Raw genomic sequence first — 27890 nt, 5'->3', positions numbered from 1 at the left:
GGAATTAAAATGCAACATTTCCAGCAAAAGCGTCTCTTTTTGGATCCATTTCACAGGAAAGCAAATAAAAGAAAGGAGAGGAAAGAGAGTGAGAACCCCGTCTTGAAGTCCTGGTTTTCATGGGCGTCTGCAGGGGGGGCAAGGAGGGTCGCTCCAGCGGGGGGCAAGCGCCCCTCCTTGCCCCCCCTGCGGACGCCCATGTATCTATTGCGCCGGAACTTATTTTGGTGGACCAGCACTTATTTCGCCTCATCAGACATTTCCCGAGGCCAACAGAGGGAAAAATTAAATGACGGAGGAAAAGAAACACAGATAATCCATCATCAAGGGAGAAAGCAGACGCCTTTAAGAGTGAGATAACGTGGCAGGGAGTGGCTGGAAGTGAATTGAAGTGGCCTTAGGTGGATTTGGGACTGTACACCCTTGCTAATCACGGTCTGACATTTTATAGAGCCAGTTGCAGGTGTATGAGCAACGCTTTGAGCACCGGTACCTATAATTTTACAAATAAAGCGTGTATATATGTATATATATATATATATATATATTACCTACTGGCGGTCGCCAGTAGGTATATATAGTTAGGATTTTTTTCCTATGGGATTTCTGAAAATTCTATGTCGAATAACTTTGGCGTTTGTGGACGGAATTGGCTGAAATTTTCAGGAAAATGGCACATTTTGTTTCTGAGCAGCCCCTGAAAATTTGGGGGGGGTTTCGGCAAGGGGGGTCCGAGAAAAAAGGGGTGTCCCAAAACGCGTTTTTCCCATTCATTTTTCCATAGGGTGGTTGGAATCACTTTTAGCTCGAACAGCTGAATGGATTTACACAAAACTTGGCAAAATTGTAGATATGGTTTGCCCGACGTGCCTTTGCTATGTCTCAATATATGTGCTCCAATGGATTTTGAGAAATTAACGTTTTAAAAAACGGATATATCTGTTACAGCGCTCCGGTTAGCGCCCCGGTTCGCGTACCTGACGCGTAACGGAACTTCGCAAAGTGAAGCTGATTGGCTCTCTGGTGTCTGCCAACATTCTAAACAGTCCGGACCGGCCGCCATCTTGTCTCTCGGTAGGATCGAGAGACAAGAGGTGGAGAAAATCGAAGGGGGAAATTAATGAAAGGGGGCAAGGTAGACTCCTCCTGAACCCCTAGGAATGATGTGGGGGCTATTAAAGGGTCCCGTGGGGCAAAAAAAAAAAAATGTTTTCGATTTTTCGTGGTAGAAGCGCTACCCGGTACGCGAACCGGGTAGCTCACCGGTAGCGTAACGGGAGTTCGCCATTTTGTGTTTCGGTCGAATTTAATCACAAGATGGAGGAAAAATAATGTGGGAAATGGGTATAAGGGGGCACAGGACACGTATCCTGACCCCCTAGGTTTTCTGAGGGTGGCTGAGGAGGCTCATATATGTCGAAAACATTTTTCTTTTTTTTATTTTTTCGCACGGTTAGCTGCCGGTACGCGAACCGGGTAGCGAACCGGGAAGCGAACATAAGTGAAAATTAGTGAAAAAAGGTACATTCGAAATTTTAAAAGAGTAATTATAGTTCAGGTAGCTCTGAAAAGAGCTTTTGGGTTCTGTGTAAGTTCTAGGTACTTATAAGTAGGTACCAATACACAGTCTTACATTTTGTATGAAAACTCTGTTTCCTTCATCTGAGAAGTGCACACCATCTCCTCTGTAGATATCTTGCATGTAGTAATGCAAGTTATTGTTGTAGATGGAGCCCATTCCATGGTCTCTCATATAAGCTGAAACAGACTTATTTACATGCTTCCTCGCTTTCTCAATTTGTGGACAAAATTGATTGGACCACCTCCATTTCTGTCTTTGGCATATATTGGAATATACCAAGGCAGTTTGAGGAAAAAGTGCCATCAATTGCTCAAAGGTGTCCTTTAAAAGCATTTTCAGACCTACCCCAGAGAAGGAAAAATTGGTGTTTGCTTCTATAAACAAATATTTCACTTGCCCCATGATTCAGGGAGAATAATTTGCTTACTTGATGTGTATAAAAACGTTTCTTGAAGTCATTTAGGTTTCTTGATATGTACTGCTAGAGTTTCATAGCCAGCATGGGGCATATTTACAAGACCTTTGAGCCACTTTCAAGTTATTTTCCCCATGTTAAAAGTGATGCAAAAGTGGTGCAAGGGCCTTGTAAATACGCCCTCATGTGTGTTAGGGCATTATAAGTCCTTTCCCCATGAATGGGGGAGAATAATTTGCTTACTTGATGTGTTTAAAAACGTTTATTTAAGTCATTTAGGTTTCTTGATATATACTGCTAGAGTTTCATAGTCAGCATGGGGCATATTTACCAAGCCTTTGAGCCATTTTAAGTCAAAAAACACATTTTTAAAACACATCAAGTAAGTAAATTATCCTCCCAGATTCATGGGAAAGTAGAAACAGATCCTTTGAGCACTCCCTGAGCACATAGTAATATAAAAATGTTGTACTCTTTACCATTAGTCTGACTTTTTTTTATAATTACTCTACTATTATATCTTAAATTTTGAAAAAAAATGAATAATGTCTTAAACAATTTTTAATTTATAAATAAAATTTTATTGATATTAATTTTAATAATCTTTGGAAATTTCAAGTATTACTTCATCTGAAATTTCATGATCTTTATTTTCATAAATGGTCTCTTGTTTTTCAAAATTGTCCATAAATTCCAACAGTTGTTCGTCTACTGTCACATTAAAAAAATCGTCAATATTGTCCTGTATTTCTGATTGTACTTTAGGTTCCTGTGCTTCTTTATCCATAATTGCTGTTAAGGTAGAATAAAAAGAGAGAGAGAAATAGAGTTTAAGTAAGAAACTTCAACGTTTTTATTTTTAACTTAACGTCTACAACATAGTTCTGAGTTTTTAAGAGTGAATTTATGTTTGGGCAATGTATTCTACAAGGCAGGAAGTAGAAATATAAAGTACTGCATGTGATCAAGTCTAACTCAATCCATGACTACAACAGAGAAGCCTAACTCAATCTATAACTATAACTGAGGGACAGTAAATATCTAACAGGAAACGTTTTTATAAAAATAACTTTAGGTGCACAACATATTTCTCCTTAGAAACTATTAACTTACCTTTGGAAAAGTGTCTTAGGTTTCTCAGGAAATGCTCTGTAAATGTGCCTCAGGGAGTTCCAGTCAAAATGGCTGTCTTTCCCTCTTATTTTTCATATATATTCATGTACCAAACCAATCAAATGTTAGCACATAAAAATACAACTTGAAAGTAATGTTATCATTGGTTGAAAATGTCAACTCTTTCTAATGTGTTTTTGCCATGTAATTTAACTCAGGTTATTTAGACAGGGCTACAACTTGAATGGCTCTATGGAATTCCATCAAATTTGGGAAAATGGTAGGGACTGGTATGTAGTAGGGACTATTCCAAATTTGGTGAAAGTGTCTCCAGTGCTTTTTTGGTACATTAACTTCCCACATTTTTTTTTGCTGCGTGTGCCGTTGCGCGCCCCGGTTCGCGCACCGGGTAGCTTACCGGCAGCGTAACGGGAGTCCGCCATCTTGCGTTAAGGTCTAATTTGGACACAAGATGGATGATAAACAATGCTGGGATTGTGTAAAAGGGGGCAAGGGAGACATATCCTGACCCCCTATGTTTTGTGAGGGTGGATGAGGAGGCCCATATATGCCCAAAAAAAAGAAAAAACATTTTTTCAAATTTTCGCGCGGTTAGCGCCCGGTGCGCGAACCGGGTAGCGCTCCGGAAAGCGTAAATCGTGAAAATTAGAAAAAAAAAAAGTTACATTTAAAATTTATTTAGAGTGATCATAGTTAGGGTAGCTCTGAAAAGAGCTTTCGGGTCTGTGGAAGATTTAGGTACTTATAAGTAGGTACCAATACCCAGTCTTAAATTCTGGATGAAAACTCTGTTCCCCTCATCTGAGAAGTGCACACCATCTCCTCTGTAGATATCTTGCATGTAGTAACGCAAGTTATTGTTGTAGATGGAGCCCATTCCATGGTTTCTCATGTAAGCTGAAACAGACTTATTTACTTGCTTCCTCGCTTTCTCAATTTGTGGACAAATTTGATTGGACCACCTCCATTTCTGTCTTTGGCATATATTTGAATATACCAAGGCAGTTTGAGGAAAAAAGTGCCATCAATTGCTCAAAGGTGTCCTTGAAAAGCATTTCCAGACCTACCCCAGTCATAGTGCCCAAATCATTTCCACCACAGTGCACTATTAAGAGGTCAGGGTTTGGCAGATGCATAACATTTTTTTAATAAATACATATAAAATATATTTTTCGTTTAAAAGAAGAATACATTTTACAGCTTTTGATATTTGCTATTAAAAAACCATTGAAATTCACTGAAAAAACCATAGGTTATAGACCATATATAGTTAGGAATTAGCATTTACAAAACCTTGAAAATTCACTGAAAAAAACAGGTTATAAACCATATATAGTTAGGGATTCGCATTTACAAAACCTTATTTTACTCACACAAAACCATTGAAATTCGCATATATAGTTAGTTGCACTAACTATATATCGCGCACCCGCAATCCACTGCTGATGATGTCACATATTACATCATTCATTACATGGTCAGTGACATCACTGATGACATCACTGATGACAACTCAAATGACATCACTGACAACATCACTGATGACATCATTCATGTGATAATACGATGAACCTCTTCAGACTCTAATATAACCTTAGATACACTCAGTGTAAACAGACACTCACAGATTGTCACTCACCCATGGAGTTACTCATACACCTAGTCAGTCATGCAAAGAATCAATCACACCTCCATTTCCTCAACTATACAGTTATACACACCTTACTTATTCAAACATATTCTAACACATATTTACTCTCTTATACAATCACTGATACAAGTTTTCAATGATCCATGCAGCCACTCACACATTCACTGGCTCTTATACACAGTAATTTATATATGTCAACTCTCACATGTACTGTGTTTTACATATGTACTAACTTTGACATGTAGCACTGAGATATCCATTCACTCACCAATACACTCATGCACACTGTCAACCACCCATACAGCTGTTTCCACATGCAGTTTTGAACCCATACATCTAGTGAATCAACTGTTCACACATCTATGCACAGAGTCACACACCTCCCAGCCACCCACACACACACACTCACTCTCCCATACAAATACTTGGGCAAGCAATCAATAACCCATATAGTTACTCATATAGCTACTGATGAACACATGCAGCAGTTTATAGAACAACAGATATAATGATGCACAAATTAAGACAGTTTAGTCACTAACCCATGCACTCAGTGAGACCCATTTAATCACTCTCTCATACAGTCAGTCATGCACCTACTAAATCCTTCATCCAGACACTTATACATCCACTCATTCTTAAATATATAAGACATATTTTAACTTTACAGAAACATACAGTCACTGGATGATGTCATCAGTGACGTCATCAGTGATGTCACTGACCATGTCATGAATGATGTAATATGTGACATCATTAGCAGTGGATTGCGGGTGCGCGATATATAGTTAGTGCAACTAACTATATATGCGAATTTCAATGGTTTTGTGTGAGTAAAATAAGGTTTTGTAAATGCAAATCCCTAACTATATATGGTTTATAATCTATGTTTTTTTCAGTGAATTTTCAAGGTTTTGTAAATGCTAATTCCTAACTATATATGGTCTATAACCTATGGTTTTTTCAGTGAGCAAGGGCATCCGTGCCCGAAACGCGTCGCTGATATATGGCTGTGTGAACTGCAAAAAATAAAATACTATTTGCCTGCCAGATCGGTGGTTCGTCTCTTCCTTCCTGTGGTTGGCGTGGAGGCAGTGTCCGCATACGCAGAGCTAAAGTGAAGGGATCCAGTGTTCTCATATATATATATATATATATCATGTGATCAGGGCTCTACGGAGCCGAAACGTTATGGCAATAGCATTGAAATAAATTTACTGGCATCCAATTACCGTGGTCCATGTCCGTTCCCGCATGCTGTTCACGAGGGAAGCTTCAGCGTGAAAGCGACTGAGATATATATATATATATATATAGTTATATATATATATATTCGATATAGGATTTATTTTTGAAACAATAAATCATCCGGCACTCCAAGGTAGATTAAAAAAAGTCCTTTTTATTCTGTGACGAGGTACATCTACGCGTTTCGGGAGTCTAGCTCCCTTGTTCACAATGCTTCACCACTAATTCGGCTTGATTTAAAATACACTTTATGGAGGTAGTGGAGATAAACAATGGACTCAGCATTTGAGAACACCACAATTCTCTACAACACGGCAGCCATGTTATAACGTGTTACTTCACCAAGATTTTATCAGACATCAAGCCTCATTTTAAATATACTTCATGTGCAATTGAAAAAAGATTATTTCTTTTTTTATATAGTTAAAATGTCTGTATTCTAACTATACATTTCAACAGGGTTCAAATAATTAAATCTCCCTTGACAAATCGTACATATTGTGAGTATAGATGTCCACTTTTTAGTTTTTAAACTAGTTCTTTTTCATCACAATTATATTGGCAAGTGCCACTTCTTGTATTTTCATATATTCTCGCACAATAGAACATTTTATAAAAATGGAAAAAAGTGCATGTGCAATATTTTCTAAAGTGCAAAATTACAGTATGGGAAAGATTAAACCTCACACGCTAAAACATTTATTTCTTCATAGCAGAGGTAGAAAATTAAGATATGCACAGAAGCAGCTCATATTTGTATTGACATACTAAAGTGTTAGTGCTTATGTAAACCTTGATCATTTTCTCAATGTAAACATTTTGTACTACAGTACTCAAAACATTAAAGTGCAAGTGCTTTAGTAAACTATAATCAATTCTCTTATAGTAAACATACCACTCTGTACAAATATATTTGATCAATTCTCTTCCGTACTAAAAAGATTTTTTGCTACTCCATCATAAAGTGCAAAATACATATATATATATATATATATATATATATATATATATATATATATATTGCAAAACCTTCCTCCAAAAATGAACGAAGCAGGACCCAGAGGGGAACAGGTAAGACAGCCTTTATTGTTCAGAAAACAGCTAGGGTGGCGGCAAAATTAATTTCGGCGTGGACAGCCTTCTTCAGTGCCCAGCACCCGATGCAATCCTGTTGTTTGCTGATTTCCTGCTGCCTGGAAGTAACTGGCGTAGGTCCGCCCCTCCCTTGAGCAATGCATCGCACCTGTGGAAGTTTGTTGGTCAATCCTGAACTACCACTCCCAGGATGCCACATGTTGCGAGCGACCCAGGCTGGTGGAATGGGGAGAGTGTGGGGTTGAATCTCCACTACGGCACCTTTAGCAGGACCCGATGATGCAATGGCAGTCCCCCAAACAAGTCTGCCCTCGAGTCCCCTCGTATCGCCTCAGCCCCCGTATCAGCGTGTTCATACGAGCTCGGGCTAAAATGCGGTGTGCAAAATGCCCAGACAGAAGTAGAATACCTCTACTGTTCAGGGCCCCCTGACACAGGGACGGGTTCTAGACAATCCATCACTGGAAAAAGTACAGTGCCGTGAAGCAGCGCCAGATAAAGTCCAGACCCAAAACGAGGCGCAGGTTCCTGTAATGTGCAACTGGCAGGCACATGAAATGCAACGCAAAACCTTCCTCCAAAAACGAACGAAGCAGGACCCAGAGGGGAACAGGTGAGACAGCCTTTATTGTTCAGAAAACAGCTAGGGTGGCGGCAAATGCATTTCGGCGTGGAGAGCCTTCTTCAGTGCCCAGCACCCGATGCAATCCTGTTGTTTGGTGATTTCCTGTGCCTGGAAGTAACTGGCGTAGGTCCGCCCCTCCCTCGAGCAATGGATCGCACCTGTGGAAGTTCGTTGGTCAATCCTGAACTACCACTCCCAGGATGCCACATGTTATGAGCGACCCAGGCCGGTGGAAGGGGGAGAGTGTGGGTTTGAATCTCCACTACGGCACCTTTAGCAGGACCCGATGATGCAATGGCAGTCCCCCAAACAACAAGTCTGCCCTTGAGTCCCCTCGTATCGCCTCAGCCCCCGTATCAGCGTGTCCATACGAGCTCGGGCTAAAATGCGGTGTGATATATATATATATATATATATATATATATATATATATATATATATATATATATATATACACATCACTCCAAGAAGCAATCAGAGGCCAGAGGGGGTTAACAGCAAGGAGACACGTTTATTTGGAACCAAACAGTGGCGGCGAATGCATTTCAGCCTACAGCCTTCTTCAGCGCCCTGCACTGCGTGGAGTCCTGTATCTTGTTGACCCAATCCTGCTGTTTAAGATATGCAAGCGTGCCCTGAATGCTCCTCCCCAACTCAAAAAAATGTGTATTACAGCACACCTGTTGCTCGTTGCACAAATATCCCAACTACAACTCCCAGAGTACACCATGGCTGTGTCTCCTGGTTGGTGGCATGGGGAGCAGAGAAACACATTGGTGCGGGCCAGCTGATACTCCGCAGCTAGGTGATACTGGATCCCCAAAGTAGGTTCCATAAGTCCACGCCCCCCCCCACTGAGTCCCCTCAGACTGCTGCTCCCAAACGTGAAAAAGGACCGCAGTAAAATAGGGGCCGTCATTACAACAATAAAACACCCTAATGGAAGTAAAATACCTCAGTTCTCCAGTCCTTGGTTTTTCACGGATGGTGGTCTCCGGACTTCTCGGTACCCCGAGTCACAAACGCCGTCAAACAACGTGGTGCCAGTAACTAGTCCGGGTCACTTATGCCGCAGGGCCAACTGTTCTGCGCCCCTGGCTGGCGCAGCATAACATGTCGTCACATCACTCAAAGAAGCAATCGGAGGCCAGAGGGGGTTAACAGCAAGGAGACACGTTTATTTGGAACCAAACAGTGGCGGCGAATGCATTTCAGCCGACGGCCTTCTTCAGCACCCTACACTACATTGAGTCCTGTATCTTGTTGACCCAATCCTGTTTAAGATATGCAAGCGTGCCCTGAATGCTCCTCCCCAACTCAAATATATTAGCAGCCCGTCCCGAAGTTGTCCGGGTATCCCCGCTGTTACGCTGACTCTCCTCAGCCTCTTGAGAGTTCAGTCAGTGCGTGACAGTGTGCACGCGACGCTGCGCGTGTGTGTGAAAGAGCAGCCTGTTTTTTTTTTTTATCCCCGCTGGTAAGCTGACTCTCCTCAGCCCCCGCCTGAGCACCGCTGGTACGCTGACTCGCCTCAGCCCCGCCTGAGCACCGTAGCAATATGTTATGGTGTGTGGCGGCTCCATAACGCATCCAGGATTTCCGGCCCATTTTCCACAAATGCCTTGCCCATCGCTGTATGGCCACGCCCCTGGCAGAACGCCCACGCCCACATGGAAGTAGTGTGAAGTCTTTGTTTTTCGGAATGCCGTTTTAATGTCGGAATGCCGCGCCTGTATGCACACGCCCCCAGCACAACTCTCCGAGCAGAACGCCCATGCCCACAAGGGACTACTTTGCCCCTAAGGTTCTTTTACCCTTCTAATGTATATGGTGGGCAGCTATATAGCCTATGTCCCTTTCCAATGCTGTATTTGGTGTTGTGATTGGTGCTGTGGTTCCTGAGATTACCCGCCTCAAAGGTTTGGGCTCTCTCTTTATAATATTAGTATAGATATGTATGTGTATGTGTATGTATGTGTGTGTATGTATATATATATATATATATATAATAATCTCCGCTTTCTCTCGCCTGGATACCGTCGGCGCAGAAGAAGAGAGGAGACCCAAGGTGCAGGTGAGCAGTGTCTTATTCAATAATAGAAAAGGCGCACCTCAGCATAACGTTTCGGCCTTCACAGAGGCCTTGGTCACATGACGCATGCAAGGGAGGAGGCAACTTTTAAAGTGCTAATGTCATTCAAAATGTAACGCCATTGGTTGAATAAGGTTAGATGTAAAATGCCATCAACAATAGACATAGACAACATATTTGTGCTTGAGAAGCTCACATCCCGGGATAATCCCTTATGGAGTCTGTAATGTGCAACAAAGCAATGTGCAAAATATCAATAAAGTGCAAATAGTGTCATATATACAATTGAAGTATTCAATAAATAACCCTTGTGTCATGTAAAACACAATGTTAAAATCAGAGTATAAAATATATATGCACATTAATAGTTCATATATATACAATGACCTATAATTAACACTATATACACAGGATGAGATTTTGGGTAGTTCATACACATGAAATCGCAGCATCCTAACTTGAATATTTCTATTGCACAAGCCAACAGTCTGTCTAGGTCATGAGGTGAAAAGTGAGGAGAGGAGATATCACTTTCTGAAATACCCAACAATATCGCAGCCTCTCCTCCTATACACCTATATTGAGATATGCATATGTCATTCAACATTCAGAAATGGCATTATGGTGAAAAGTGAGTAATAAAAGTTAACTTTTACTTTTTTTGTTTTTTAGTTTTTTAGTTTTTTTCTGTATCCATTTTCTCAGTTTGAGTACTGTCAAGCATTTGCGTTTATTGCACAACCATGTAGCCTAAGCCTAGGCTACACTTCACAACTGGGTCAATTACAACCCTAGACATGCTCAGGACATGGGATATTTTAAAAGTACCGTGTACCCCTGTCCAGTTGATCAATAGGACAACCAAGCTGGTTATATTCATATGCAAGCCTAAATGAAAAAATGAAAAAACCCTACAAAATTACCACCAGTGGCTCAATGGAAAGGTGGAAGACCCAGAACAGAAAAATAGTTCAGAGACAGGTGTAGAAGTCTTCCGCTGAGTTCAACCCCCCCGGGGCTCTGCTATCCATTTCCAGTATGTATCTGGTCTCCAACTTTCTTAGGGCACCCTCCCTATCTCCTCCTCTTCTCAATGGGCCCACAATGTCTATAGCATAATATATATATATATATATATATCACCAATTTTTATCGAATTGGCAATACTCTTTGCACATTGAATTTGAAAACAGTATATGCATAATTTTAAATCAATTTATAACGATGCAATATTATGATTTATTTATGTATTTATACAGGTATTTTCTAAGTTTTAATATTGGCAGTGTGAGAAAGTGTATGTAAAATGTATTCATACATGGAGTATTTTTTCTATGTCCACCATTGTCTGACATGTGACCACACTTTATCACTTTAAATGGGCAAAAAGCAATCTGTATCGTCATGTGACCAAGGCCGCTTTGAAGGCTGAAACGCGTCATGACAGACTACCTGATGACTAAATAAAGAATGCTGAAAGAAAGTTGGTCCTTGCCTCGAGTTTCCTTTGGAAAGGAGCGCTGCTGCGAGGTATTTGCAGATATATATATATATATATATATAGATCTCGCCAGACGCCAGCGGCGCCACCAACTCGTTTCTCAGTTGATAAAATGACGAAGAGTGAGAACCCAATTCTGGTGCCAAACAAAGGTGCTTTATTAGTGTCTTTAAACGCTCAGCATGCCCGCCATGACGCTTTTCGCCTGTGTCCACAGGCTTGATCACATGAATATATATGTATATGTGTATGTATATATATATATAATTATACTTTTACAGATTTCTCGCCAATACCGCCGCTCACTTCCTGCTAGGCAGGTGCTGCTGATATCGGTGGCTAACTATATATTTCAAATGAGCATTCTTTTGCCCACGCAAAGTAGATAGCGCACACAGGAGTCTATTTCAAAGTTCAATTTATTCCACCAGTGCTGACAAACGCATTTCGGCCGGAATGGCCTTTTTCAATGTCAGCGTGTAATCGTGCCTTCTAGATTTTTTAAATGTGATACATCAGTAACAAAAAACAGACTCCCATAAGCATTTCATTTTGACACAAATGACTCTGCCATCTTAATGGAGTTCCGTTTCACCCATGTGCTACCTCTTATCACATAACCGTCTATTTAAAACAATATAAAAAAAATGTAAAAAATACTGCACCATGCTACCACTCTAACTAAATTACAGGAATATCCGTTACAAGTTAATTTCAATATATGATCATCAGATGCACCGTCATTCAATTTCCTCTATGACCTTATTGTCTCAGTGAGGAATAACAGTTTTCAATTAATTGAATCATTTAACCATTACAATACTTATTTTGATAACTATTTCATAAAAAAAATAATAATCAACTGCTGTCTTTAACCTGCACAGATATTGCCCTGAACGGGCTTTCACATATAATGCATCCGACAATATCTTGCACAAAATTCTCATATATAATGACCTACTCTATTTGGGAGCTACCTGCAAAGCGATAAATCGACTTCGGGTGCTACAGAATGCTGCAGCTCGCCTCATCTTAAACCTCCCAAAAAGATCGAACTCCAAGGCCGCCCTCCAGTCACTCCACTGGCTGCCAGTGAGGAGCAGAGTTGAATTTAAGTCCCTCTGTACCTGCCACCGTATCCTCGCTAAGAAGGCGCCAGCACCACTCCAGAACCTTATTACAAGGTATGCACCAACTCGTGCATTGCGCTCCTCGCATGGAGGCTTACTTAAGGTCCCTAGGGTGAAAAAGGCCCGTATGGGAAGAAGATCCTTCCGATACCTGGCGGCAAAAAGCTGGAATAATTTACCTCTCAATCTCCGTCTGGACCCCTCCGAATCTAGTTTCCGGAGGAAATTAAAAACTTACCTCTTTTCAAAATAGTGGGCTCCTCCACTACTTCTCTATCAGAGTGCTTCAGTTCAGCGCGGGGACACGCATTCTGCGTAACCAGGCGCTCTATAAATGCCCCTTAATAATTAATAATAATAATAATACAGAAAAAAGTGCATATTCAACATGTTAACTAACCACTATTTATTCCTGCTGCAGTGGTATCATTCCACATTACTGAAACACCCAATTGTTGTGACAACACGTATTGCCCATTAAAGCCAACTTTGCTCTTGATTCTACTCAGTCTCAACAAAATTATTTTTCCCAATTGACACAGATCTTATTTAAAAAGTCACAACTATCATTTACAGGGGACTACTCTATCCTAAATGGACCCACAGTTCCTCTTCACTGTTTAATCCTAATTGAGATATTGTCGGATGCATTACACTGTTTGTTGGCCATTCACTGCTAAGCACAGGATAGGATCTTTTCACAGCAAAGAGCAGCCACATTGAAACAAAATGTAACCATGAATGGTTTTTACTTTGATGTGTAAAGCATATGCTTTATAACAGCTGTGGCAACTTGTTTTGGAGATTTGGATAAGTTTAAAGGCTCTTTTTATGAAAAGTTTTGAGTTTATGTTAATGACACAATAATGTATTCCATCTATAACTGTGCCTTTTGCGGAAGAAATAGATTACTGGATTTAAACGATTTCCTCATTTGTCCTTTGAGGCACTAGAGTTATGATTTCAATGGTGCAGCAGGTGCAGTGACACAGGGGCCAAAAGGTTTAGGAAAAGGTTTAGGAAACCCACTGAGCAGAGATTATTGTGATATTTTGCTTCTAAACAAGCAGTCACAGGTGCAATTATCTTGCAGGCTCTAGGGTTATGGTTTGAATGGTGCAGCAGGTGCAGTGATGCTGGGTTCAAAAGGTCTAGGAAACCTACTGAACACTGATTATTGCAATATTTAACTACTAAACAAGCAGTCACACGTTCAATTAACTTTCAGGCACTAGGGTAATTATTTGAATGGTGCAGCAGGTGCAGTGGCACACTTGCCAAAAGTTCTAGGAGGCTCACTGAACAACGATTATTGCTATAGTTTACTACTACACAAGCAGTCAGGAGTGCTCTTTAGGTTATTTTGTAATCATTGCACCCAAAGTAGCACATAGCCTAAAGCATCACTGTGATAAAAGCTGTTAACTATTGGACTTTTCTGTTTAACTACAACTTATATTACATTCAGTGCATTTGTATAGCACATTTTCACAGTTTTTGTATGGTACAAACATTCTTCTGAATCTGGACACACTAACACCATGGCTGGGGCCTTCTCCAATCTACACCATTAGCATTCCAACCATTGTAAGCACTATATAAATATTTATAACTTGCCATATGACATTTCATGTCAAGTTTCGGCAAAGTCAATAGGTCTTGCCTAAGTGAGATATATTGGCTTGGTCAATATGTTTAGCCCTTTTGTACAGCAGCACTAGCTTTAGCACAGCATAACTGAAAATAAAGAAAACGTACTTTAACACGGACAACGCTGGCTCTGTCACACAGTTTTTTTTTTTTTACATTACTTTCACCCATTTGCAACATAGCTAAAAAACATTTCCCAAGCCAATAAATCTCATATAGGCAAGACCTACTGGCTTTACCTGTGCTTGTTTTAAATGGTATGCGCCCGTCAACTTGGAAGAAAAAAATGACTAAACAAGCATTGTAAATCCAAAAGGCTGCAGTCAGATGAGCTCTATTGGCTTTGCCAATGCTTGTTTCTTTACCAGCCTATGCATCATTGTGTTTATCGTATTTAATAATTGCTATAATTGCTAGGGCAAAAGGGAGCTGGGTAATGATGCTCACAATTTATTTGGTTGCATAGGTAATCTTGTAAGAAAAAAACACAAAGTAACACCAGCACAGACAGAGAAAGAGACCAGCAAAAACCTCGGAGACATTTTACTCATTAAGTTCTCATAGCTGTCTTTGAGTGCATGCCTTACTAACTGTGATGTGGACCAGGCAGAGAAGCTCCTTTCATAGAGGAAATATCAGCTTGATCTTGGTTCTTGTTGCTCTAGCTTTTACCAACTGGTCTTGTCTGATACATTCTAGCAACTATGCAGCGAACCAGGAATACATCATTAGGTCCTAGTAATGGAGTATGTAGACTTGTTTCTATCCGTGGCTCCGCCCGAGGAAAATTAAAGTATTTTGTTAATGACCTTGTTTCTTCCATTCATTGCCTTAAAGGCAATACAATTTAAGCAGAAATCAGTTACATTAAGAATGTCAGCTTTAATTGTAGCTTCCAATGGATGCAGCCAGATCTATGATTCCCCTCAATCTTTCTCTACACCTGTTACCTCTCTCGGATCCATAAGATCTCCGCGTAGACAACCTGCTGCCACAGCCAGCATAGTTAATCACATTGAGAAGATTAAAAAAAAACTACCAACACAATAAAAGGGCTTCCAATCCAAACAGAACTGTCATTATATCACAAACGAAAAAAATGGTGCATCGAACACATCTACATCCAATTCGCCAACACCTGTTGCTTTCCATGCTCAGTAGCCACACGTCATGGAAACACTTGCTACATAGACTTGTAGTCCTGTTTTATAACGAAATAAACAAGGTTACTAGTCCTAGAATTCAAGGAGAAAACCAGGATGGGAGCAGCACCTCACACATGGACCCCGGAAACTTGACATGTTTGAGACACCAGGGCTGACATGGTTTAAAAAAATATGTTGACTTTATAAACTTCCCCAGCAGGCTAGGTTAAATATTTTGACTTTAACATTTAGATTGTGAAGTGGGTATTTGCACATGACCTTTTGCTGACTGTACTAGATCTTCCAGCTATACCTTGCTGCTAATGAGACCTGGACACATTTGGGGCTGCTTGTTTTTCACGCAGGATGGACTGGCAAATGAAGATGACCATTGAAGATTTATTTATTATTTTATTTTAAGAATTTGTAAAGCGCAAACTGCCGCCATTGCAGGCATTCTGGCGCTGACAGAGTCTGAGGAAGATTGGGGGGTGGAACAGAGGGGACTAGGAATAGCCAAGTTTTAACCTTTTTTCTGAAAGGAAGGAGAACATTGGTATGTCTGATCTCGGTGGGGAGGGTGTTCCAGAGTCTAGCGGTGGTGACCTCAAAAGATCTACCTCCGGATCTGACCTTCTTGAATCTGGGGGTGACTACCAGTTTGGCATCCGAGGAGCGGAGTTGTCTAGTGGGGGCGTACCACACAAACTTGGATTGTAAAGGGACTGGGCCGGAACCGTGGAGGGCCCTGAAAACAATACAGAGGGCCTTAAATTGCACTCTCTGTCTAAGAGGGAGCCAATGCAGTTGTGCCAAGGCGGATGGCCCATGGGATCTCCTCGGGAGCCCCAAGGCCAGTTTTGCAGCCGCAGATTGAACTCTTTGGAGCCTGTCCAATAGATACTCCGGGGCCCGAGCAGGAGGGCATTGCTGTAGTCCAGCCTGCTCAGGATAGTGCATCTAACTACTTGGGCGCGAGCCTGGGTGGGGAGGAGGGGCAGAACTTTTCTCAAAGAGCGCAGAATGGCATAGCAGCAGGCAGAGGTTTTCTGAACATGGGTCTCCATGCTAAGCTTGTGGTCAAGCATGACCCCTAAGTTGCGGACAGAGTCTGCAGGTTGTACATTAGAGGCTGTTTCCGGGGGCCAGAAGTTGCAAGGGAACGGACTGGGGATCCGCGAGCCACTGTTAAAAAGCACCTCGGTTTTCCCTGCATTGAACTGGAGTGAATTATTCTTCAGCCACCTTGATGTCTTCCGCAGGCAATTGTGTAGGATCTCTATGGAGATAGTCCTCTCCTTCCAAGGAAAGGATCATCTGCGTGTCATCAGCGTAATTAATGGTTTTGATGCCAAAGCTTTTGATCAGAATAATGAGTGGCCTGAGGTAAATATAAAAAAGTATTGGGCTAATGGCAGAGCCCTGTGGGACTCTGTGCGTTACCGGGGAGAAAGCAGATTGAAAAGGAGGTAACAATACTGCTTGTTGCCTGTCCTGCAAAAAAGAGTGGAACCAATGCAGTGCTGTATCCCTCACTCCTGCCTCCCATAGGCGTTTCAGTAAGATCTTGTGATTCACCGTGTCAAAGGCGGCAGACATATCGAGCAGTATCAAAAATGATGCCTGACTTCTGTCTGCTCGCCTTTGAAGTTCGTTCATGGCGATAATAAGGGCAGTTTTGGGTCCATGAGCAGGCCGGAAACCGAATTGGTCCCCATCCAGTAGTAGATGATGTTCCAGGTGGTTGGAAAGGGTGTTGCTGACCACCCGTTCCACTATTTTGGCAGGGTACGGCAGCAGTGAGATGGGCCTGTAACTTTTTGAGCAGTCAGGGTCCAGGGAAGGTTTCTTCAGCAAAGGGGAGACTAACGCTCGTTTCCAGTGGGCAGGGACAGTGCCAGTCAGCAAGGATTGCTGACAGATTAGATGGAGCGGGGGAAAAAGTTCTGCTTCGAATTCTTTCCGGATTTTAGGGGGTTCTGGGTCCAGTGGAGACCCAGACACGATCCCTCTAGCTACCTTAGTGAAGAGTTCGAGAGTTAGCGGTGGAAACCTGCAGAGGAATTCTTCTGGAGACACAGCTAAGTTAGGTGCTTGATTCTCCAGAGTAACAGTGTCCAAGGGAAGGGAATTTCCAGCAGTAAGAGGAGTATCTAGGTCTTTAAGGATAAGTTCAATTTTCTCTTTGAAGAATATGGCCAGATTGTCACAGAGGTCTTGGGACGGGACGATCGCATTTTTACACGACTCCGGGTTAGTGACGCTGTTTAGGATGCTAAAAATGCTCCTGGAGTTGTTGGTAGTGTTACAGATCAGGGAGGAGTAGTGATCGGGTTTAGATTTTTTGATGAGTTTTGTACGCGTGGACCTTAGTTTTCCATGTGTCTTTGCAGGTTTTATTATAATCACGTCTCCACCTTCTCTCTGCTTGTTTACATTCAAGTTTTAGCAGTTTTAGGTCGACGTTGAACCAAGGGGCAGAGTCTTTACCCCTGCAGGTCCGATTTTTGAGGGGGGCGTGGGTGTCGACCACCCTAGAGATACTGGAGACAAGGGAATTGTAATTGTCGACTGTGCTTTTGTTCACATCGAAAAGTTGTTGCAAATGGAACATTTCGCCCGAGGGATGTGCGCGTGACAGAGCCCTCCAGTCTCTGCATTTAATTTCCTTGGTCGGTGCCGGGGCCTTGTAGGGGCCAGTCGTCTTGTGAAGAAAGAATTTAACCAAAGAGTGGTCAGTCCAATCCATTGGAAGAATTTCTCCCATTACCACCAAGTCAGGTGCCGCAAAGATCAGGTCAAGCAGATGGCCCGCCTTGTGGGTGGCCTTGGAGGTTAGCTGAGAGAGGCCAAAACTGTCACAGGTAGAGAGTAGGTTCTTGAGAGCTGAGTCAAGGATACCGTTTTGCCATAGATTAAAATCACCGAGTAGAAACAGCTGCTGGTGGGATAAGGCGATATTGGTTAGGGTATTGATTAGTGCTTGTTGCTGCTGTAGGCTGAACGCCCCTGGTGGGCGATAGCACAAAATCCCTGTGACTATATTTCCGGCGTGGGTCTGAATTGAGAGTCCTAGTAACTCGGCGCCCGGAATAGGGTCAAGAGTAAGGATCTTAATGCTGCAAGAGGCTCTGAAAATGACTCCCACACCTCCGCCTCTACGAATGGGTCTAGGGTAGTGGAGAAATTTAAACCCGGGGGGGCAGGCAAAACCCGGGTCGACCAAGCAGTCTGGACGCGTCCAATTTTCTGTCATGAAGAGGATGTCAAGTTCATGAGAGTCAATCAGAAGTTGGATCTCTGTGCAGTGTTTGGGCAGAGACCTGACTTTTAATAGCCCACAATACAGAACATCATCACAAAGTACATCAGCCCGGGGGAGACGATCGCAGAGGGTGATAGAGACAATATTCCTTTGTCGGCAAATTGCTTACCTATTTGAATGAGCTCCTCTCTGGAGTAGGGAGGCCCAGACGGAAGCTGATCCTGATATAAAGGGTCGAAACCGGCAGCATAAGGGGCCCATGGCCCTACCTTGGCGCAGACGGGCTTGCCTTAGGCACGCCTTCGGCGCGCAAACGTCGCGCCCGCTGCGCTCGTCCACTGCGCTTCCTGGGAAAGCACATTTTTATAAGGATGTGACTAGCGTCAAGGGGGTGGGCGTGGCCTCAAGGGGGCGTGGCCTCCGCGATCGTGCAGGCAATGGCGGCAAAATTCCCTTCAGTGTTTACACCGCGGCAGTGTTAATATCGGATGCGCGGCGTCTCCACAGGCAGGTAAATGCCCTGAAGTCGTGAAGGAGGGGGAGAGGGAAAGTGCAGTTTTAAAACATAAAGAAATTCACAATTTTAAAAAAATGAGCAGCAGTTCACACTCCCGGCTTCCGCCTCAGGAGGTCTGTCCAGTAAGAGTATGGAGTCTCCTCGCTGAGCTCCCGAGCATGGGATCATAATCATTGCAAATATCTCATTTGTTTGGTCAGCCAATCTGTGTATGACCTAAAAAGACAGTCCGAGTTATCCGAAGCATCAAACCAAATCCTGACAGTCCTGATCACCTTAAGGAGGCACTGAATTATTACACTGCAACAACATCTCCTCTGTTCCTCTGGTGAGTAAAGAGATGCAGTTGTGGCTGGTGTGACATCCTGTCCCTCGTGTCACCTCTCCATTTCGTCCATTCTGCCCTAATCAATATGCCTGGTGCACCAGAGTTGGAGGGCACCAACTCTTCGATCGATTGCTGTGCAATGATGTGGAGTTCTGTTACGTGAAGTGGGATCATCCGCACTGCTCCTCAAGAAGTGACCCATCAGTGCAGTTGCCCTGTGTTTTAATGGCTGGGGAGTGCCAGCCTTGAACCCCCTGTTTTCAAGCTCCTGAAGATTTTTGGCATTAGGGCCAAGATGGACTGCACTGCACCCTGAATACTTCACATACGGGTATGTCTCCCCATTTGTTTTCTATGCTAACCTTGAAAAGCCAACTTTTAACATTGCCTTTTACACTCATCTGCTAGGGGCTCCCAAGCTGTCTGCTGCTGTCTTTGCTAACAATACCCCCTATTAACTTGTCCAGTCATCTAGTGAAATCTACACCCAATTCCGTCAAAATCATTTATCCCACTAACCTATCCAAGAAGGTGGACAATCATTTTAAGCATAGACTCATTCTCCATTTCCCTTAAACTTTGATCCTGGATCAGTGCAAAAAATAGTAGCCAGAAATAAGGCGTTCTATTCTTCTTCATCAATACTCCATCTTGGAGTAACACCGCCAAGCAAGCTGGAATATTGATAGGATCTCAAGGATAACCTGCAGTCAGATACTCTTCTTAGGCAAATGAATATGTCGATTCAGCTGAAGCCCTCTGTCCTGAATCCCCACAGGTATCATTTCTCATACATCCTCAAACTGCCTCAGCTGTTCATCTCTAACTACTGACAATCGCATGCAAACACCAGAAATATGTTATAAATCCCAATTTTAACTTGAACCTTTACTGGGGAGATCCCAGAGACAATACTTTTCAATCCCTTTCCTCATCCTTAATGGAAAATGACTTGGCCCCGTACCCCTTGATACCTATCCATATCAAAGGGGACACGCTGGATTTGATTATCCTATATAGTGCACATTGTACATAACACTTTATATGATTGCAGTGGTGTTAGACCTAGGGTATCCTAGACTACCTAGGGTAGCCTGGCACAATAGGGGGAACAGCTAAACTCTAAGGCTTTGGTTAAGTGCTTACAGGACCCACTCACAGTAACCCAATGATTGTCCACTAAAAATAAAAGACGCTACACCAGTTTAGAAAAATACCAGTACCTTTTATTAAAATTCTCTTTGTTCTTTTCTTAGGCAAAAACAGTTTACAATTAGTTCAGCATAAGTTCATATAAGTTTCACAATCTTCAATACTTTTCTCACTTCAGCAAGGCTAAATCACAGGTACATTTCATTTGAGGTAAATTACTATCAGTTTCACAGAATGCTTCTTCACTTAGTTGTTACAGAAGGGAAAATTCACGTTACAGGTTCAATGCGCTACTTTATATAAACCTGGCATGTACATTACCCCTCTGCTCTCAGCTTCCAGAACAGCTCAACAGGTTTCTACCCCCAGCAGCGTTCCTCACAGATCATACAACCAGCTAGATGGCTAAAAGAAGACAAGGCAAATTAATAGTGCTGCCCTATGTCTATTCTATGGCTACACCTTTCTGGTAGAAAAACTGCCTCCAAGTGAATAACTGTCTGGAAGGGTTTTAAAGATGACCCCTGTCCGCTACTGGCACCCTGAGGCCCAACTTACAACACTCCTATGCCTGGCACATGAACCCAATGCTTCGTTTTCCCTTTTCTCTGCTTCCCCCCGTGATTAGCTTGGTGATAGCAGTTACTAATATACTGGGAGGATTAATAGCCAAGTTCCTCGTGTTCTCATTCCTGGCGGTTCATCAGTTGTTCAACTATTTTGCCTAATACTGCCGCTTCAGTGTTCTCTGCCAGCCGGCGCTGCTGCCTCCCGCTTCCCCTCGCTTTTCCCCGCTTACTTTATTTGCTGCGAGTCACCCGGCTGGAGTCGCTCGGTCTGTCACTAGTCTCCGACGCCGTGGGAGAGGGTTCCGCAGGAGTTGTCGTCAGGCGGGGAGGGAAAAGCGTGAAGAGGCTCGGTTCGTCGCTGCCACACCGGCGAGTCCGACGGCGCTTCCGCTGCTCCGCTGACGAGTCCGACGGCGCTTCCTCAGACTCGGGCTCTGCCTCTTCCGACCAGCTGGGTGGGCTTCAGGCGTGCCTCCTCTGACGCCGCCGGCTTCCTCCCGGCTCCGGACTCCGCCTCTCCTCCAGCGACGACTCCTTCCGACAATACACGGAACAGCTGGGCACTTCCCTCGCGTCTGGGTCAGGCTTGGTGTCGGCGCCTCACACAGATAGGAGCCTCAGCCGATTTCACCGCCTGTTACCACAGTGAGAGAGCCGATCGCGAATGTTGTGATTGGGACTGTCCTTACTCCTCAGCCAGTCAACACAGCTCTAGATCGACGTCCACCTGATCTGCCCACAGCCTTCAGGGCAGGTGTGCAGGACACACGAGGGTCGCTTTATAGCCGTTGGCAAGGGTCTCCTCACAACACGACCCGGTGATTTAAGATCTGGTCACAAATGTCTCTGGTCACGCTTTATCAACGCTGTGACAGTGGGGTTTGGTCAGCCTGAAAGGGGGCACTTCCCAATAACGCGACAGCCGGCCCACAGGTCGATCTTGTCACCACTGGTGCGCAATCCTCCTCCACAAGTCGCCTCTCTCCTCACTGGTCACTCCTGAGACTGCACAAAATGGCTGCTGGTTACTGGCCTTTTATAGAGTGGCCTGAGACCTCTGGAAGCCACTAGATGTTTCTGGAACCTTCCTCATGTTAGCCTATGGGTCTGTCCTCCTGGAATGTCCGTTATGGCAGTTGGTGGACACCATTTTAGGTTCATGAGTGTCCCTAGATTTTCCAGGAGCTTAACTAGGCCTCACAGAGTATGAGAGAAAAATGGCGTCATAGTCAAGGAACACCTAGCCCCCTGACAGCACTGAAAAATCATGGTGAACATAAAAATAAAAATAGAAACACTGGGAGGCTAAGGGGGACAAAAATAAATAATGATGGTTAGAACACCCCCAAATGCAGACAGGTCTAACAAGTGGATTGTTCCAAATACTATCAAACTCCTTTTCACTTTGCCTTCTCCAAATCTAGGACATTTGGTCAACTCAAATGACCACCAATATGGACTATAGACACTAAAAATATCAATCAAAATGTCTTGAAAGTGTACTAACACCCAGACTCCCTGACTACTTGGAACAGACGGATGCCAACACTACTATTTTTCATTTAAACAACACCTTAACTTCGGTCATGGGCGTGTTGCGCTCACCCAGGGAAAAAAGTTTCAAGAAGAAGCTAATGCACACTTGATATATGAAAGATCTGAATGAAGAAAGAAAACTCCTCAGATGGTTTGAACGCTCATGTCGGCAAAATCCCTCCAGAAAAACCTTAAACTTCTTTGTGGCACTTGATGATCTTACAAAAAGAAAGTCTTTGAGCAAATATCCAAGTCCATCAGCTATCATATTGATTTAGCCATTAATAAATCTAGAAAACGTTTTGAAATAGTCAAAGCAGCATCTCTGCTACAACTACACAGGAAACATTGAAGTCAGGAAGAAAAATGTGAGATGTCCATGTTTCTTCAATACAAAGATCGAAAATCTTGAAGTACCTGTTATGGTGCAAATTGTCAGCAATTTTACCCCACTCACCAAATAATCCTCCAACCTCTGGTTCGGTTTTGAAGAAAAATTGCAAATCGAGTTGCATAACATTATCCCTAAAAACACTCCTAGTCACTTCCTAGACTTGTTACTTGACAACCTTGTAAAGGAGATGTGCAGATTCCTATCACACAACACTGATCCAACTTCCTAACCCTTGCCTTGCAGTTGTACACTTTCCCATATGGCTTCAATATAAATCAAATATCTTCTTTGCTAAAAAACACAACAGATCACACAGATGACCACAAAAACGACTGCCCGCCCACTGGGCACCCCTTGCAGGCAAAACTCCCGGAGAACTTTGTCAATATTCAACTGAAATGATTTGTCAAGAACAACTCACTGCTGAATTAATTTCAATTGGGATTTAGACTGAAGGGCTTAGCACGGAGACAGCTATATGGAAAATAATGGATATTGCTTTCAGAATCATGGATGGCAGATACCCATGCTGGCTCATCCTTCTTGTCCTCTCTGCAGCGTACGATACTGTCAACCATTATTTCCCTATTTATGTCCTAAAAGACCTTATGGGCTTTGAGGGGAATGTCATTCAGTCGTTTATATCATGGTTTAGGAACTTCCCCCCAAAGCGATCAAAGTCACACGTGCATTTTCAAACCATGTTGAAATCCTATAAGGAGTCGCCCTAGTGCCGGCACTTTTCAAACTCTGGCTGCAGCCACTGGGCAAACTCCTAAAGGACTCAGCCATATCCTATCATCAAGTTGCATTTGACACCCAGGTCTACTTGAGTCACCTCTCACATACATCCCTTTTTTTTAAACTTTATTTACCAATTCCATAATACAAAAAGCCACAGAATTCACAGATATAGTACACTGCCGCACCGCAGTAGATAACTCTATGTTGAATCATACAATGAACATTAACGCAATTGTCTTCGCCTCCCTCCAACCGGCATCGCGTCGGTAACTGCATATCCATATAACCAGAACACCCAGACAATGCTTTCCACCATCTCAATAGTCATCTGTAATCTGAGCAGATCGAGGTACTCTCTCATAAAATGAAATATACATATTAATGGGTGCATCCAAAAGGTGTTTGCCCGCACTGAAATGCGTCACCACACTCCAGTGGGGACCAGCCCGTCCGGGGTTGTGAAGTGTGGGTGTTGTTCATGTCCTCTAGATAGGATTTGAGGGGGCCGCAAATATCCTTTGGACGCAACGCTCCAGGTACATCTCTGAGCTCAATGCTATACAGCATTCATTCCTGGCTGACAATACACCACCTTAGGTTCAATCCTTAAAAAATATGATTTTCATTTCTCTAAATGCATCCTCTACTCCAGTGTTGGAGTGGTTATGTTCTTCTAACATCTTAAGCTAATCCACCTCTATCTCCTTTACACTCTAAATCCTTTGGCTACACTCAAGAGAAGTTATTACATTTCCTTAGTCACAATAATACAGCAACAAGGAACACGAATACCAACTAACATCATTTGGGGATATGAATCCCTTCCTACCCACCGAGGACCTAAAAATTATGGCAAGAACTTTGGTCCTTTCTAGACTAGACTGTGGACGGGCAATTTTGTCGGGGTTCCCCAAATCCCACTGAGCTCCCAGGAATGCTTCTCTGCAGATGCTGCTTGTGTGGTGTGAGGTGCTGACGGTCATGAGCTCATCAGTCCAATATTATTCATCCCAAGTTGGCAGCATATCAAAGAAAGGTCCATGTTCAAAGTTGCCTTCATATTTCACAAATTCACCCACTCCCACCAATTGCACTACCTAAACAAGAAACTAGATGTTTGTGGTGGATCTTGCTATCTCAGGACTACTAAACCACTACTACCAGAAATCAAAGCTTTCAAGAAACAACATACCTTAAATCAGTCTTTTTCTGGTTGTTCTCCCAGAATCTGGAATTCGAAACAACTTTAAAACTTTCTAATTTAACTTTTTTTCAACTCCACCCTACACTAGCCATGGGTGTATTCTAAAAATTGAAAGTGCGCTTGACTTTTCATGTATTTGAATTCACTCCATTTTCTTGTTGAGTTGCTAGGCACCAAACAACTGTGACTATTGATGCTTTGTTCCTTGTCTCTGCTTATGGTTATAATTGTTGATTTGACTTCTTGATGTGTACATATAAACCGTGCTCCTTAATCCTTATTTGTATATCCTTGTCCATGTCACTGAGGTTGCTTCTTCGCTTTAGAGCCTGAGTTTATGATCATTTACTGCAACATTTATTCCGTTCCCTCACTTTGACCCTCCGTGTGCACTTGTGTACGCTCTGCTGAGTTGTGTGCAGCACTCTGATGCTCTAGAGCCCAGTACACACTATAAAAAACTATACATAAAATAGACCTGTTTGGCTCAGCAGGTCTGGTCGTACTGATTTCTATAAGCTATCTTTGGCCTGCTCTCCAGAAGGTAGGTCCCCTTCTGGTATACTGCAGACTATCCAAAATGGTGAGAAATGCTACCTCCAAATGTTCCCAGTGGTTTTGGAGGCCTTGATTAATCCCTTGGATACCGTCTTGTAATTTTGACGACTCATTTCCTTACATTTTCACATTTATTGAGTCTGATTCTTAAGCATTGTGTTTGGTTGTTTAACAGCTGTGGCGGCAGAGAAAGATGGCACCCCAGTGTTCAAGTTCCCGAGGTGGAGAGTTAAAGGAAAACCTATCCAGGAGGTGGTGACGGCCTATAAATCAGTTGGGGCGGAGCTGAATGTACTTCCCTTCTGTTCACAATTCATCCCCATGGATGTGATCGATCACCCCAAACATGGCTCTATCATCTACCATCCATCCCTTCTTCCTCGTCATAGAGGAGCATCTGCTATTAACTGGTAAGAATGGGGGATTTTTACAAAATGTTTGCCTTGCTCGTACAAAAACATTTTTTGAATTGACAAATAAATCAATTTCATCATTGTGCCATGAGGCCATCCATCAAGGTTTAGCATATAAAATGCAATTATGTTTTAATATTTCCAGAGAAAAAAAGATTTATATTACCACCACACAATAATTTCACATGCACATTGCTTGAAATTTCCACAAGTTATTACTATGCCACGTTCAGTCAGATTAAAAAAATTCTAAGCACCCTTACTCAAAATATCAAACTAAGAAATATATTCAAGGCATTAGGAAATCCATATTTGCTTTCTTGCTGTTCATGATGTGACAATTAGTTGCTTTATTCCTACTGCACAAAATGTATTCAGATTTTTTCCGCAAAAATACTTTTTTGTACTACATATGCACTGCAGTTCTTCTTAGTACTGTTTGATCAAGTCCAGGATTGTCGTAGATATATTTAGAACAGCCTGTGGTATAAAAATAGTGCTTGAATTACCAAAACATATTACTTTCTATGCTTAGTATCAATTTTTACCACAGTATTTTTTGTTATTTATAAAGTGTAATCTCTGTTAGCCAACACCGGATCATTACATATGTCAGAAAGAGTGCTGGAGTTTAATCCTATTCTTTTGAGGTGAAAAGACAGTAAAGGAAACATTCTCATGGTGTAACATAACATATTTATTTTATTTAATGATTGTGGCTGAGGGAAAATCACAATAATAGGCTTCTATACAAAACAAAAATACACAACAAAAACAATGGTATCCTCATTCATCGAAGCCACAATATTGGCGTTGAAGACGTATCAACCCTTTAAATGATTCGAGGGTCATCATCAGGACAGAGATATCAATTTAGAAGAGCGTCCACTGTAGCTCAATAAAAACGTCTAGGGATAAAATATATTACATGGGGTTCAGAAAATAATTCATATTGAGTACACGGATATAATCAAGGTGGTGATCTACATCAGAAAGTACCTTTTCATACACCCCAAAAGAGAAGAATGATTTGAGGGAACACTCAAAGAAGTCTGGGACTCCGAAGATAATTCATGTTTAGTTCCCGAGTGTGATCAAATTTCTAATCTAAAGCAAAAATAAAACATGAAAAACTGAATAGTGAAGATACCCAGAGATGTGTGCTAGTTAAAGAAAGAACCAAGATTTTATCGAAAAGAAGCAAGTCACCTCAATCTACATGAAGAGAGAGTCACCATAAAAGTTATATGGGACACTATTGCATTCGTAGCCTCAAATACATAAAGGTAGATACATAATCTGTCAAGATACAAAGCAAAAAAGACAAAATATAAATTGCATCCATTTAATCTTAGCTTTTTATAGAGCAAAACACCATAACTCCACATACTTGCTGTGATATCAGAGAAAACTGCAAGAAATATAATCACACTCTTAAAAGATAAGAGATGGAAACCAGGCATGGGTTATCAAAGTGCAGTTATCTGATGGACAAAGAAGAATTTAAAAATACATGTGAAGTCCTTATGATAAACTAAATTCAATATATCCAAGTTAGTCCGATTGAATACGATACCTAATGGCCTTGCATCAAAAATACGCAGTCATGCTGGGTCAGAGGATGCCAGTCGATCAGTTCAATAACGCTGTAATAACATAGGACATCCAATAAGTGTCAAATTTAAATAATTCCTGTGCTTCAAACATTCAAAGACCTATATTCCTCCATTAGGGAAATGTAAAAAACATTAGAGTTCATACTGCAAGTGACCGCAATATACCAAGTTAAACTGTCTGTGGTTACGACCAAACTGTTATGTATATACAGAGCCTGGTGATCAGGCAGGCAGACTAGTTACTGATGATTTATAGAGGCATGCTATTTGAACAGCTTTACAAAAAAAATCAAACCATGACCTAGCCGATTTTTGGACCACTCTAT

General features: G+C 42.2%; 1 protein-coding gene across 1 annotated transcript in view; it reads left to right on the top strand.

Moving 5' to 3' along the window:
* Positions 1-27890, top strand: part of LOC147663684 (mitochondrial 10-formyltetrahydrofolate dehydrogenase-like) — a gene marked incomplete at its 3' end in the record, with an annotated part of 293187 nt that overhangs the window by 68519 nt on the left and 196778 nt on the right. The window contains exon 3 of the mRNA XM_086950265.1: positions 25711-25945. Coding sequence (XP_086806391.1) covers positions 25711-25945 — 235 coding nt within the window. The remainder of the gene's footprint in view (positions 1-25710; positions 25946-27890) is intronic.

The sequence above is a fragment of the Lissotriton vulgaris genome, unplaced genomic scaffold, assembly GCF_964263255.1.
Source record: "Lissotriton vulgaris unplaced genomic scaffold, aLisVul1.2 SCAFFOLD_1986, whole genome shotgun sequence".
Taxonomy (NCBI): Eukaryota; Metazoa; Chordata; class Amphibia; order Caudata; family Salamandridae; genus Lissotriton; species Lissotriton vulgaris.
The sequence above is the reverse complement of the archived record's forward strand: the minus strand, read 5'-3'. Positions and strand labels throughout refer to the sequence as shown.